We start from the raw sequence: 14,342 nt of genomic DNA, 5'->3' as shown, positions 1-14,342 counted from the left end.
CTTCCTTACGGTGGCCTCACTCCTGAACGGATCCAGTTAGCAGCTCCACATTATTGAAGTGGACGTTATGACTTTGATGATCAGAAGCAAAAGTTATTTTTGGGAAAAAAAAAAATTCTTCTTCCTGGAAAATCTATCCACAAACAAGGTTTCTTCCACGTTCTGAGAGTGAGGAGGAGGCGGTGTTGACGTTTTGTCAGCGTTCCGTCCCAAGTTTCTCGGTCACAGATCCTTTTATGTCTTTGTGTCAACACTTAGGTATTGAGAGTGCTTTCTTACAATGCAGTTTCCAGGGCACAGAAAGCCAGCGTGCATCAACGGGGAGCCTTGTGTGGCTTTGAGGACCTTGGTGCTCAGCAAGCCAATCAGAATGGAATCAGAACCCCGTGGGCCTCGGGGACTCAGGGCTACTTCCAATTCTTAGCAATTCAAGTATTTCAACAACTTCTTCTAAGGTGGGATTTGTGATTAGGGTTGAAATATGTCCCCACCCCCACCTTGAACTCTTAGCATAGGGTCTGGAATAGAATTCGTGCCCAAAAATAATATGTATTTATATATTTTCTCCCTGGATTTATCTTTTGCCTTTCCACAGCAAGTTACTATGAATAGGAACTCTCTGGAAAAACACTGCTGTTGAGAAGTTTGAAAGTCGATGTGACCTCCTTTACATTTTCTTCCGTCTCTGAAAGTTCATGTCAAATATTCATCATGCAGAGAGACAGATATATTTGATAGTTCAGCGAGTTGTTCTGCACCCAACAGTAATAATTTTGGATAAGGCTGTGTGTTAAAAAACACAGTGTGTGTTCACAGAGCTGACAGGATCTGCTAGGAAATAAATTTTAATTCCATGGCAGGGCAAAGAAACTTTCTAGAAGAAATAAGACGGATAATACATTATGAAAAAGAATGAAAAATGTCTTGTAGTAGTCCTTGCTATGTCTCCCTCTTGAGCTCGGAACTTCATGTTTAGGATAGTAACTATCATTAAAGAAGCTCGAAGTAGGAGCACAAAATGATTTTTGCACTTTTTGACTAAGAAGTTTTGTGAAAGAATTAAAACTGAGGGAACACATAAGGGATCATTTTGCAAAATTCACAAAGTAAAAAAGTTACCAACCATACCAACCATATTATATTCAAATTAATTCAGTTTCCCTGAAGACATATGATTTACATGTGAGAATTAGCTCACTTCACCTGTGCCCAGTGGATATCAACAGTTAAGGACCTCAGCTTGAAAATCAACAACCAAACACCAAAACCTATGATCTCTTTTCCTAATGGGAAGATCATAGCTGTGTTGAGCGAATGGGTGTTTTTGTGTTAGGCATAGAATGATGCACCGATCTTTGTCTATTTCTAACTAAAGGATAGAGACTACCTTTTCACTAATTATATGAAGAAATCTAATATGGCGAAGAAGAGAGTGGAGCAATCCTAAGTCATAAAACCACATAGATCCATTTTTCAGCTTAGAAGTTTCCCTTTAACCCAAACTCCATATCGTCATTTTCCTTTGGAGTGACATACTACACCAACATCTTAATTATGGTACAGGAGAGGCAGAACAGACCCTGGGAGGTCTGGAGAAGCCTCCACTGTCAGGACATTGGTGTCCCCAGTCCCACAAAGGCACGGAGGCGAGGGCATTATAAGCACAGAGTCCCAGTACGCCGACAGAGTGAAATTTCCTAAGAAACCAAATGGAAAATTATCCAGAAATTTAGTTAACTAGAGGCATCAAAAGACATAAATGTATTTCCATACTCTGGATCGTTCTCAGCCACAGAAAGCAGACCTTCTTGAGGTATTTTCCAAACTACTATTGCCTGGGACGAAGGTGCCATCCCCAGAGGCTGTGTGAGACCTGGCACACGGGAGACGCTCCTGGAGGGTCTTAAGAGTGAGTGAACGCAGAACCAGGGAGAGGAGGACAGCAGAAGAGGACCGGTCAATGAACTTGCTCACCTCCTGTGAGCCTCTTATTCATTCTTGGAAACCCGTCAGTCAGAAGGAGTCCCCCTGTGGTCTCTACTTGAGTTCGTGGGCTGGGTGTTCACCAGCCACCTCTGAGACACACTGGGAGAACATCTGGAGAGTGCTGGCAAGTGGGCCCGGATCCAAGGAGCCATCGTACGGTGATAACCAGCATTTACTGCTGCAGCAGGGACAGCGTCCGTCTCTCTTGCTGGTGGGCACAGGAGCCCCTCCTGTGGGAAACAAGGTGTTCCCGGAGGCAATTCCTGGGGCTGAGAGCTATCTGCCTGCTGATGAGAGTGCACCACCATGGTGAAGCCACCGGAGATTTGGCCTGCACCCCATGTGATGGTGCCTGAGGTCAGGCGGATGCAGAGCCCACGGCCCCCGCCAGGAGGACGGGGTTCTGCAGCTTGCTCATCACTGTCTCTCAGTTTGGCAGCCCAGCTACCTCCCAGGTCCTAAGTGACACGTCCTGCAATTATTTCTTCTGTTTTCCAACAACTGTGAAGGGTAGATTTTCTCATTTCCTTTCAGATATGCTGGAAATCAAGCCCTTTGGACTTGCCCGTGTCTGAGATGGATAAGGATTCCGGCTCACGGCATAGTCCTGGGAACTGAACAGAGGAGGAGGGTGCTGGCTTCTCCTTTTAGAATTTCCATCGTGCTGGGCACTGTGACATGCACTTTACAGAATTAGCTCATTTAAAGCTCATGACCACTCTGAGCTGAGCTTGTTTGTTGACTAGCAGCCAGAGCAGGACGCAAGTCGAGGCAGTGAGACTCCACAGTCCCACTGCCCACCATCTCCACAGTGTGTGGCCATGTCCACAGCAGCACCTGCATCAAGAGCTCGCTGAGTGTCCCTTCCTCCCCGTTCCCAGAGGGAGAATATCTGAAGCAGCACAATACCTGTGGAAGATTAGGGACTTTTCCAGAGACCTTTGTGAAAGCCAAAGTAACTGATTGAATGAACCAATTCTGGGGCCACACCTATCTTAACAGACAAAGCTCAGGACAATTTATTATTAATTATGGATCGTTCATTAAAAAACGCTGCAAAATTCCTGGGTTTTTTTTTTTTTTTTTTTTTGGTACCAGGAATTGAACCCAGGGATGCTAAATTGCTGAGGCTGGCCTTGAACTTGCGATCCTCCTGCATCAGCCTCCCAAGCCTCTGGGATTGCAGGCGTGTGCCATAGTGCCTCACAAAATCCTTGACTTTTAAGTGGGATCAAGGTTAAGTGGAAAACTAGCACCTCACCTGCCATTTGCCAAGTGGCGCGCGCCCCCCCTCTGGCTGGGCTTCCCGCAGGCTACGTTGGGAGCCAGTGATCTCAGCTGCTCCAGGCTCCACCGGGGCTCAGCCACTGGTGAGCAAGCAACTGAGCGGAGAGCCAGGGCGGCCCTCAGCTGCCCAGGATGCCAGTGTGGACTCCTTGTTCAGGCCAGAGACCCTGAACGCTGGCCCAAGAAGTAGGACCTCCTGGGGAGCCCAGGTGCCACCCCACCAGTGACGTTCTGGCATGGCTAGCCTGAAGGAAGGCCCAGGCACAGGGACTTTAAAAAGCTCCCCTGTGACTCTAACGGCAGCCAGAGTTGACCACAGGCCCAAGGTCAAGAGGTCGTAAGATTAGGTAGGCTGTTGCCCTCTGAGCTCTTGGGGCAACAGGAAGCCTCGAGTGTGGGAAAAGAGACAGGAAGTTCTGGGCCCAGCAGGGGAAGAACTAGTCACACGGGACTTTGAAGGTGGCCTTGTCCCCAGACTGGGTGCCTTATAGGGCCTTTAGCCTGACCACGTGGCCACAATCTGCTCCTTCCAGATCCCTCTCTCATGCTTTGCCCTTCGTTTTGTAAGTACCATGACCTTCTGCAAAGATCCCAGTACAGGGAATGACAGTAGTAAAAATAGCTTAGTGGAAATAGAAAGAGTGGGATAAAAAGAGTATCTGCGGTCTCATTTTCTGGGACAAGATTACAGGGGCCACCAGAGCTGCTCGGGCAGCGTGTAAGTGGGAAGCGGCGGTTTGGTGGAGTCGGGACGGGATTCCTCCATGGGGCCATGTGGACACTGGTTCTACACAGAGCCCCGAAGCCTTCGCTGAAGCCCAGGTGGAGGGGCGCCCGGGTCTTCTGCTCCTGCGTAGAGCACGAGCTGTGGAGCTCTTGGGCTCTCCACTAACAGGGCTCATGCCTAAGGCACCCATACTCAAGTGGAAGGACAGGCGAAATCCCAGAGACTGACATGCGTTTGGCCCCCTGCCCTGCACCCGCCCTACGTCCCTGTTCCCTTCCCTTAGCAGAGGTGGCTGAGGATCCACCATTCTCCTCACACAGCTGCAGTTGGTCATTTGGAGGAGTGACATATGGGCCCCAGTCCCTCGGAATGGAACCTTCCTCAAGTGACACTGGTGCAGAAATGACATTTTGCTTCCCGGACATTGCAAATCCCAAGCGTGAGCCCCCATTTTAAAACACGCATTCAGGACAGGCACTGACCTTAGACAGACAGCAGAGAATGCTGGTGGGTGACCACGCGATGCCTGGGAAACAGAGGGACACTCGCAAGAGGCCCAAGGGAGCCGAGCTCGCCTACATCCAAATACGCACATTGAAGGTCTGGTCACGGGTGCCCCAAGCGCTGTCGCCTACTTACGGAGCCCCCTGTATTGCCCCGGAACCAGGCTGGCTGGCGAGGCCAAAATGGCGAGTGATAACAGCCTCTCGTGTGCTGGAACCCGAGGGCAGCGGGCAGGCAGATGGGCACTGAGTCGTGGCAGTGGAGAGTCCAGGGCCCATGGGCCACTGCTGCCGAGAGGGGTTGTGGGAGCCTGGGCCTCCAGCCCGGCACTGGCAGGAAGCCAGGAGGCTGTTCAGCAACGACCTGCACGTCCGGGGCGTCCCTCTCCTCCGTCAACGGCACTGACCCCACTTCTGCCTCCACCTCCCGCTGGGCCCTTGGGCCTGCCCGCCTGGCTCCCTCCTTGTCCTTCAGCTCCTGTCCTCCAGGAAGGCATCCGCGAGTCCCCAGCTCAGCGAGCCAACGTGGGTTCCTGCAGCACCTAAGCTTCTCAGAGCACCCACACGTGGACACTCGCTCACCACACCAGTGAGCGTAGGCTCGTGGTCTGAGCTGATAATCCAGCAGGAAGCAGGTAGGACCAAAAACGGGTCAGCAGCAAACTTTAAAATGGGACAGGAAGCCCGCACACCTGGTTCCGCCTGAGTCAGGTCCCCCAGGGCAGGCTGTGTGAGGCGCCATGCCAGAGTCCCAGCTCGGCATCTGCTGCAACTTTGTGCAGTTGCCAACACACCGATGACCAAGAGGAGCGCCAGGTCCTGCACTTGAGGGGACACTGAGTCTGTGACAGTTCCTGCCCTCAAGAGCTCACCCGAGAGGCAGGTGTCATCTGGGCTGAAGGAAGGACGGTGCAGAGGTGAGTGGGAGAGGTGGAGGGGACAGTGGCCCTCATCTTGCTGTTCCCTTCTCCCCAGCCCCAGGAAGTCCCCATGGCTGGACCGTCAGCTCCAACGTAGCCACTGCCTGTCCCTCACCACCTGTTTGATGGTCCCACACTGGGCGCCCTCTCTCCTCTCGTTCTGAGTAGTGTGTGGTGTGAAGTGGACATGAGCCCAGCTCTCCACAGCTCGCCCACTGATCTCCTCCTTTGCACGTTCTCCTCACCCAGGTGTCAGACGATGATTCTGTTGGCGAACCAGCCCCAGGTCCCACTGATCCTTAGAGACGACGGAAATGGGGAGGAGAGAGTTTGTTCAGCTGAGGCTGCACACTGGCCGGCAAAGGGAAGCTTGTTGGCTGGGGAAATGGAGGCAGCAGGAGTAAACGGGAGTCGCCCCACTAAACTGAGCATACCTGAGCCACAGAAGAGGCCAGGAGAGTCTCCGTCTTCAACCGTGGCTATGGACAAGCCAACATAAGAGGGGAGGGGTTTCCAGGATCCAGGAATAGGTTTTCTTCCAGACTCTTCATGGTGGTCATGTATTTAATTAGTCATCTACTATTATTCCTCTTCAGGTAGAATTCTTGGTTTCTTTCAATAATTAGCATTAGAGAATGCAGTTTCTGGGGTTTAAGCCCTTCCCCAGCATGGAGGGCTCTTGACTGACTGAAGTCCTTCAGCAGTTGGTTCAGGAAGGGGCACATAAGCCAACCAGAACCAATGGGATATGAGGCTTGGGGCCTCTGCAGCCATTTTGTCACTGTGAGAGCAGCCTGAGGATGAATCAAACCTTACAGAACTCATGGTCTGATCCCTGGATCAATCCACACATGCCCACAGTCCACGTCAACCTAGAAACCTTTATATATGCCTAGAAATTTCTGTTTTTGTTTAAGCATTGCTTGGAGCTGGGTGTTCTGTGCACCGACTTTAGAAGGTTTTTGGTTAATTCATACTCAAGAGACCCAGGAAGAACTGACACCAGACTCCTGACTCCTCCAGCTGTTCCCTGGGCATAGGTGGATGGCCACATAATGAAACTTGAGAACTCACAGGCCACCCCCAGGGTTCATGCTGCCCCTGCAGAGGCGCTTCCTGGACCTGTGCTCTCTGCCACGCTTGTGCCCCAGAGGCAGGCATGGGGGACAGCACCTCAATGAACCCCCTTTCTTCTCACTGTTAGAGGAGCTCAATTGCGTCATGAGTGAAATTACCAAACTTTCAGCTGGGGTTTTATGCTGCATGGGGTTTAGGAAAATAACCTGCAGGTGCATGGAGAGTGCCCAGGGCTGACTCAGGTGGACTGTGTGAACCGACTTGTCCAGTGAGAGGACAGGAGCTGGGGGACCACGGGGTCTCTGGGACAATACGCAACAGGAGGGGGCGGGCTTCGGGAGCCTCGTTAAGGCGTCTACACGAGGCTGGGGTCGGTGCGCAGCGCACCTTGACGGAGACCTCTCCAGGGAAGGTGCACCTGGCGAGGGCGGAGACAAGTGTTCTGACCCCGCCCTGTCCATAGAGCTTGGTGTCACGGCCCTCCCCAAACTCCAGAGAGGGGCCGGCACCCTCTCATCCTCCGGGCTAGTTTGAAACCAGCTGCCCATCAGAGCGATGTTGAATCTGGATCTGCCGAGTGCCCATGGCGCAGCTGCGAGAGCCGGATGGGCCCTCAGGTCCAGTGCGGCCCTTCTCTGCGGGAGGAGGAAGCTGCCGGCCAGGGAGCCAAGAGCTGGGGCTGGCTGTGTGCTCTGGAGGCAGGAGCTGAGGGGCGATGGGGACGAGGCCACTGGCGGCGGTGGGAAATGGAGGCTACTTTCTCCACCACGGGCCCTGGATCAGCAACGACCCTCTTTCTGATTCTCGTCCCCTCCTCTCTAAAGGAACTGGTGACTTCAAGGACTCATTCTCTCATGCCTGTGACACTCTAGTGAGACCGTGGACAAACTGCTATCGGTTCCAGCAGGCTGTCTGCATCTGGGCCTGGGGAGGACCTTCCCTCCCCGGCACCTGATGGTTTCCGGTCGTTTGTTTCTTTCTGCTCATCCCTCTGCGGCTGCGCAAGGCACATGGGCGTGTGCGCGTGGCCGTGGGCGCATGGCGAGTGTGTGCACGGGTTGCGGACTAAGCCCCTCTGTTCAGACCCTTCCTTTCCTCTCTGGGTTCTCTTCTGAGCTCCAGCTCTGACACTCTGGAATATCAGGCGGCCATTGCCACCCAGCTATACCTTCACTCCTAACGCCGTCCTGCGAGCAGAGGCGGTAATTCTCATGGCAGTCACGTTGCCAGAAATTCTTAAGAAGTATTTTAGCCATTAAACCTCCACTTAACGCCTGTTTTGTAAAAATACCAGTGCTTGCTCATTTTAATGTGTATGCACCATGGCATTTATTCAAGTTAGACTTTCCAGGAAGAGTGACAAGCCTAAAACTCTCTGGTATGTTTAATATTCATGCACCACTTAAATTCTGTGGGCATTCTGGTCTTAAGATAGTTCACTCTGTTTGCTTTATGCAGAAAAATTGCAAAACTCTTTAAGGAAAGAGATTGCACTTTGAAAACGGTCTCTCAAGTGTCTGGAGGCACTTTATAAATACTTAGGACTGTTGCTATAAGAGGTGAGGGGACTCGTTTACAGCAGCCTTAGCAACAAACATGGGAATCACGAAGGGTGTCATAAAAAGGATGCCATCCGTGTTAAATATTTAATGTCATGTTCTCCTGGTGTCAAAATATTTAGCACAGTGAGAGCATGTCGGAGGCAGAGGGAGAGGAGCCAGGAGCACATTCGGCACAGAAGCCACCAAGTAAAGGGAGCCCCCAATTTATTCTTGAGATTTCTGCTTTTGCTCGATGGTGGCCTCCATTGGGGGTCCATAGGGCAAGCCTGGTCCAGCTGGTGGGAACTGAATGGTGGGCGGGGGTCAGCTCAACCTGCCCCCCCACCATCTTCCCACGCTGTTGGCTCCGGAGAAGCCCCGAGGTCTGTCCCAGCTGGGCAGCTCTCCTCCCGGGAGGCTCAGGGCAGTGGACATCCTGCACAGCCCCAGGTGCTGGGTCTGCGGGTACTGGCTCAGCAGAGGGCAGTTCAGATTTCTCCATCTCCTAACAACCGGGAAAGGGGCTCCCACCCTGACTCTGCTCCTACCCACTGGTGCAGCCCCTCAGGAACACCCGCGCCAAGAGGCCACATTCAGAAGGTGTGGTGGGGTTGGTTATCTGCACCTTTAAAAGCCACAGGTGATGCCGTTGTGCAGCTGGAATTGAGGAGAAACACCTCCTGAGAGACAGACAGCGTGGGTTCTCCAAGTTGCAAAACGCTTTAGGTGCTCTGAGGATGAGGCTTGCCCTCGCTGCCTGAAGGAGCAGAACCTGAGGTGCCGCGTCCCTGCTGCGGCAGGGACAGCTCGAGGCGGGTGGAGAGCCAGAGGCTGCATACTCTTTCTCTGCTCCAGGCCTAGATCCAGGCCACACCCTATCTGCCAGTTATTCCTCAATAAATATACTCAAGAACTGACTGCTTGCCACATACTGTGACCTGCTAGAGGTAGAACAGGTGGGTAGAAAAAAAACAGGCCTCTGTTCTCAGGGAACAGAGTCTGGCAGGCTGTAGCCCAAGGCAGGTGTCCCAAACCTGTCCCAACATTGTCCTCAGTATTCCCAACTGTCCTCAGTGACGGCCATGGATCCACCCTTGGAAGTTCTTGGATCTGTGCTGGCAGCCCAGAGTTCCCCCCCAGCTCCCTTGTTCTCCAGCTCTTTGGAGCCGGAAGGTCACAGGCCTTTCACCACTTCCCAACAGCGCTCCCGCAGCTTCCTGGAGGATTCTGCCCATGCAGATTCAGCTCGTCCACCCCCATGTCCCATCCCCTCTCCTCGGGAGACTCCCTGTTCTGCACTCCAGGCCACCAATCCTGTTGATTCTTCCTCCTCTGTCTCTCACACCACCAGCTCATCTCTGACTGACACAACTTTCCCGCTTCTAGTCCCAGGGCTTCCCCTCCAATTGAGCTTTGCATTGTGGCCAGAAAATACTGCTAACACTTTCGACCACGTCCCAGTCCTGATCCAAGCTCAACGGCCCTTCATAAACGAAAGCAAGGTTTCAGAACCTTCAAAAGCCTGGCAGAGGATACCACCCCCATAGTAATATAAAGCACTACAAGGATGACATAGCTGTGGAAAGACACAGAGGAAACGTAAACGCACATACAAGTGGAAGAAGCCACTTGCGGACGCATTTCAGTTTCAGAGGCTGCAGGCTGTAAGAGTCCAACTACAGGAGTCGAGGAAGGAGAACCGTGGAGGTGGAGAAGATCCGTGGCTTCTAGTGGTCAGGAAAGGGAAGGAAGGGAGGCAGAGCCCTGGGCAGCAGAACCATTGCCCATGATGCCACCTTGGCAGATACCCTCGCCACACATTTGCCCAAGCCCCTACAACACACAGTGGGAGTGAACCCCAGTGCGAGCTGTGGACTAGGGGTGACGTGTGAACGAGCATGCTCCATTGTGACCCATGTCCCACTCTGTGGGATGTCGATAGGGGGCAGGCTGTGCCTGTGTGGGGTCAAGGGATGCATGGCAATGGCAGTCTTTGCTCAGTTTTGCTCTGAAAAACAAAGTCTATTGTTAAAAATTTAAACTATGATGACAAAGTGGAGCTACTTTGGTGGAAGCTGTGGCAATGGAAGGAAGAGGGTGGAGGAAGGAGGAGCCTGCTCCATCTCATCCACAGCCCTTCCAAGAGCTTGGGACCCCGGGAGGCGGGAGGACAGAGCCCCCGGGACGAGCTAAGCACCTCAGCAAGGCCACGAGGGCCTGGTGGCCAGGCCTTGCTTCCCCTGCAGCCTCCCAGGCCCCTTCCCTGATACCTTGACGTCCGGCGTCCTGGTTTCCAAGTCCCCTCCACGCGTCTCCCTCCAGGCATGGCCTGTGTCGCTGCCAGTCTTGGGCCTTTTCCCTCCCTTTGCACTCCGCCAAGTCCAGGTCCAGGGTGCCTCCCCCAGAGCCACCCCAAGTCCTCCAGGAACCGTCCTGTGCTCGGTTCACCCTAGGTCTCCACTATGGCACCTCTCAAACACACTGCCATGGGTTCTGCCCGCTGATTGTCCCCACTACACTGTGAGAGAGTGGAGGGCAGGGTCCCTGCCATCTTCCTCTTGGGTCCTCGGTAAACCAGTGCGGTGCCTGACTTCACAAGTGTTTGCTTAAGAAGGAATGAACGGCTGGGCGTGGTGGCACACACCTGTAATCCCAGAGCTCGGGAGGCTGAGGCAGGAGGATGGCAAGTTCAAGGCCAACCCCAGCAACTTGGTGAGGCCCTAAGCAACTTAGGGAGAACCTGTCTCAAAAAAAAAAAAAGAAGAAAAGAAAGTTTGGAAGGACACAGAATTCCTAGTTCCTAGCTTCTCCTCCAATAAAGAAGGACGCCCAGATTGTCACCTTTAACTCCGACCTTTGAAGTTTCCATAGAAGACGTCTCTGGTCTTTCGATTGCCTGGAGGTCTTGCTGTCGTGTGCTGGGTGCTGGGGACCAAACCCAGGCTTTCCTATGCCAGCAGGCTCTGCTGCCCTGCTCCTAGCCTACCCCGAGGTTTTACTACTTCAGTCAGCCTCAGATGAACACGGGCCAGGACCTAACGGACATCCAGGCCTTGGCAGCGTCTGGCTCCTCCTGGGCTGCACAGCTCGGGGCTGCAGAGCCTCACCCGTGGTCTAAGTCTGAACGTTTGTCTCTGGCTCACAGAGGAGGCTCGGGGACATTCCCAAAGGGTGCTGTTCAGTGGTCGGCTCTGTGGCCTGCTCTCAGCAGTGTCAGTGAGGTGGCCGGGCCTCAGAATGCCTGGAGCTCTGACCGGGTTCAGGACGCGCTGCTGCGGAACCAAGACGGCCCGGAGCCTGGGAACGCGCCCAGCTCACACCCGTTGCATTGAACAAACAGGACACACTGCCGGCGGCCCTCTGGAACACATTTCCAGCAGGCACCCCAGGGCCCCTGAGCTCGTCCGTGGTGAGGGCTTTTGGTTGAGTTTTCCACGTAGTTATTGTCTAAACTATTTTCCATCCCAGTTACCAACTCTAAGAAAATTGCCCAATGAACTTTGTTGATTTCTCAACTTATATTTTTATGTCTTAATTTATATTTTAATTTCTTAATAACTTACATTTCTTTCACTATATTTTAAATTCATCTTTCTAGGTAGTTTCTTTCAATGAGTACAGCATGATTATTTAGCATAAAGCAGATTCTCAAAAAACGTAGGGAAAGATTGTTCCTGATAAGGGATCTCCAGGGTCTTGCCAGTTCCACTAGACAGTAACAGGATCAGAGCCATAAATTAAGTGAATGTCAAACGACCTTACACTTGGGTGAGCAAAGGTCACCATCACCTCCCAGGTCACACCAGCAGGAAGAAGCCGCAGCCATCCGTGTCCGGCACCCCAGCTCTGACCCACCCTCAGGACCCAGGCGGTTCCCCTGGGCACGCCCCTTCTCTGTCGAAGTTGAGCCCTCTCTTTGTCTCCCCAACCTTTCCTGCTACACTTGGGCAGTGCAGAGACCCTCGTCGGCACCTTCCTGTTGAGCTCTCCCTCCTCCCCACCTGGTCTTCAGCTCAACCCAGCCTCTCCTTGGACATCCTCACTACCCTGGCAGGACCAGGGACACCCTCAGCTCTGAGCATGCCTCTCCAGTGAGCTCACTCCTGCAGTCCTTCGGCCCCTCCAGGACTCCTTGGTCCTAGCCATTTGCCACTATCCTTCAGTGTCCTGGTCTGAGCTTCTGGATCATTTTCCTGGCTCTCATCCTCATCCCCTCCCAAGCGAGATCCAAGGTCCGTCATTGTAATAAAGCCTTCCGTACACACTCAGCTTCTTTCCCTTCTCCTTCCTACTTTATAAAACCCCACCTGGACCTGCATGGTCCTGCATGGCAGAGAAAACCCACAACCAGGAGATGGTCTCGCTTCACCTTCCGTAGCCTGAGTCTTAGGCAGGACTTCCAGGCTGTCTGGCTGCCGTGATGGATGCCCGGCTAGTTCACCCTTCCCCTCTCCTCCTCTCTTCTCTCTTCCAACTTCCAGGGCCCTGTTCCTCCTTCCCAACTCTGACGACCTTGCTTCTGATTTCCACTGAGAACATGGTGGCCAGAGGAGACCTCCTCAGTAAGACACCTCTGCACCACCTACACCCCAGCTGGCCTCGGAGTCCATGCTCCCAGCCTTCTTTGCTCACTCCAATTATACTTCCGCCTCTACTCCTCCCAAGCCTGGTCTTTTCAAAGCCATCAGTGGCCTCCAAGCTGCTGACCTGACAGCCCATTCTTGGCCCTTGTCTTGCTAGATTTAGAAGCAGCACTTGACAGGACTGGGCACTCCAACCTCCTGGGGCTCCAGGACTTCATTCTCTGCTGATTCTCCTACTTCCGCACTGGTTCAGTTTACTTTGCCAGCTCATCCTCATCTCCCCAGCTGTTCAAAGTAGGAAATCTGGGGCTTCGGATCACCTGCCTCAGTGGTCTAAGCTGAGCTCCCTCTTAGAGTTCTCATCTCAGTGAATCACAACTTAAACAGCATCCACATTTTAACGACCCTCGATTTGCATATTTGTCCCAGATTTCTTCTACAATCCAGATTCATATGTCCCTTTCCTTCTTTGACAACTTTTCATGGCTAACAGGCATCTCAAATTTCATGTGTCCACAATGGATCTGGCCTCTCTCCTCCCCCACCTCTCCCATCTTCCACATCTCATCTGCTAGGTTTTAATATTTCAGTTCAGCCTCCAATGAGGCTCCATCCTTTCCTCTGCTCAGGCAGAACATCTCAGAGCCTCCTTGGACTTCTCCCACCTTTCACACAGACCCCAGCAGAACACCTCCCAGGCCCCCACAGAGCGTTGCCGCGAGCTGGCCACTTCTGCCCACCTCCCCAGAGGCTGCCCTGCCCAGGTCGGCCGACTTTGCCCAGGTCTGGGGGAGCCAGACTCCTCAGGTCTCCCCACATACTCAGACTGCCCCATGTCAGGGTCACCCTACGCTGTCCCAGCTGCCATCTCCAGCTGGGCCTCTGTCAGTATTTACATTTTCTGTGAGGAATAACAATTATTTTTTCAGAGTTGGGGATGGAATCCAGGGCCTTGCACATGCTCAGCAAGAGTTCTACCACTGAGCTTCGCCTCAGCTCCAGGAATAAGTTTTGTTATTTATTAATCTACGTTCATGGTTTGCACGTATGGGTATGTATCTCACCTTGCTCTCCCCCAGTACTTATAAAGGTAAATAAAATATATAATGATGTAGGAAAATAAGTAAGCAAGTTAGGCAAAGGAAAAGAGGATAGAAAAAACTCAGGTGAGCCTGGGTACAGGGGAGCACAGAGGTGCCTCCAGGGGTCCTTGGCACCCCTGGGCCAGGGGGCACACGGCCCTCCTCCAAGGCTGCTTTCTGCTTGCCTGGCCCCATTTGGCACAGTGGCTCCTGGGGCCTGCAGAGGCTGAGGGCCCTGCTGGGCAGGGGAAGGCTCCAGGGGAGCATGGCAGCCTCCTCCTCGCCTGTGCCTGGACCCACGGGAGCCACCAGCATCCCTGACCACTCCCCAGCCTCCACCTTCCAGCCACCCATGGAGACTCCCCGAGTACTTACCAAGACCCAAGCAAGAAACTCTGAGTCCTGATTTTCCAAGATTCCTACAATGAAAAAAAAGAAAAGCGACACATGGTCATCGCTTCCTGGGGTGAACCGCAGCCTAACGGGAACGGGGAACGCGGCAGGCTCTGTGCCCAGGCAGGGGAGGCAGAGCCCCCGCGCCCTGGGCGAGCAGCTCTCCCTCCGATCGGCACACTCGGGATCGGCCAGCTCAGCACAAGGACCCAACGTCCACCCAGGACGATCCCTGTACTAACT

General features: G+C 53.1%; 1 protein-coding gene across 4 annotated transcripts in view; it reads right to left on the bottom strand.

Annotated features, from left to right (window-relative positions):
* The window catches only part of Kcnab1 (potassium voltage-gated channel subfamily A regulatory beta subunit 1), a 332,151-nt gene that overhangs the window by 87,217 nt on the left and 230,592 nt on the right, over positions 1–14,342 (bottom strand). For all 4 annotated transcript variants that reach the window (XM_047564422.1, XM_047564423.1, XM_047564424.1 and 1 more), the window contains exon 2: positions 14,082–14,125. In XM_047564422.1, coding sequence (XP_047420378.1) covers positions 14,082–14,125 — 44 coding nt within the window. The remainder of the gene's footprint in view (positions 1–14,081; positions 14,126–14,342) is intronic.

Source organism: Sciurus carolinensis, chromosome 9, assembly GCF_902686445.1.
Source record: "Sciurus carolinensis chromosome 9, mSciCar1.2, whole genome shotgun sequence".
Taxonomy (NCBI): Eukaryota; Metazoa; Chordata; class Mammalia; order Rodentia; family Sciuridae; genus Sciurus; species Sciurus carolinensis.
This window is presented reverse-complemented; position numbering and strand designations above follow the sequence as displayed.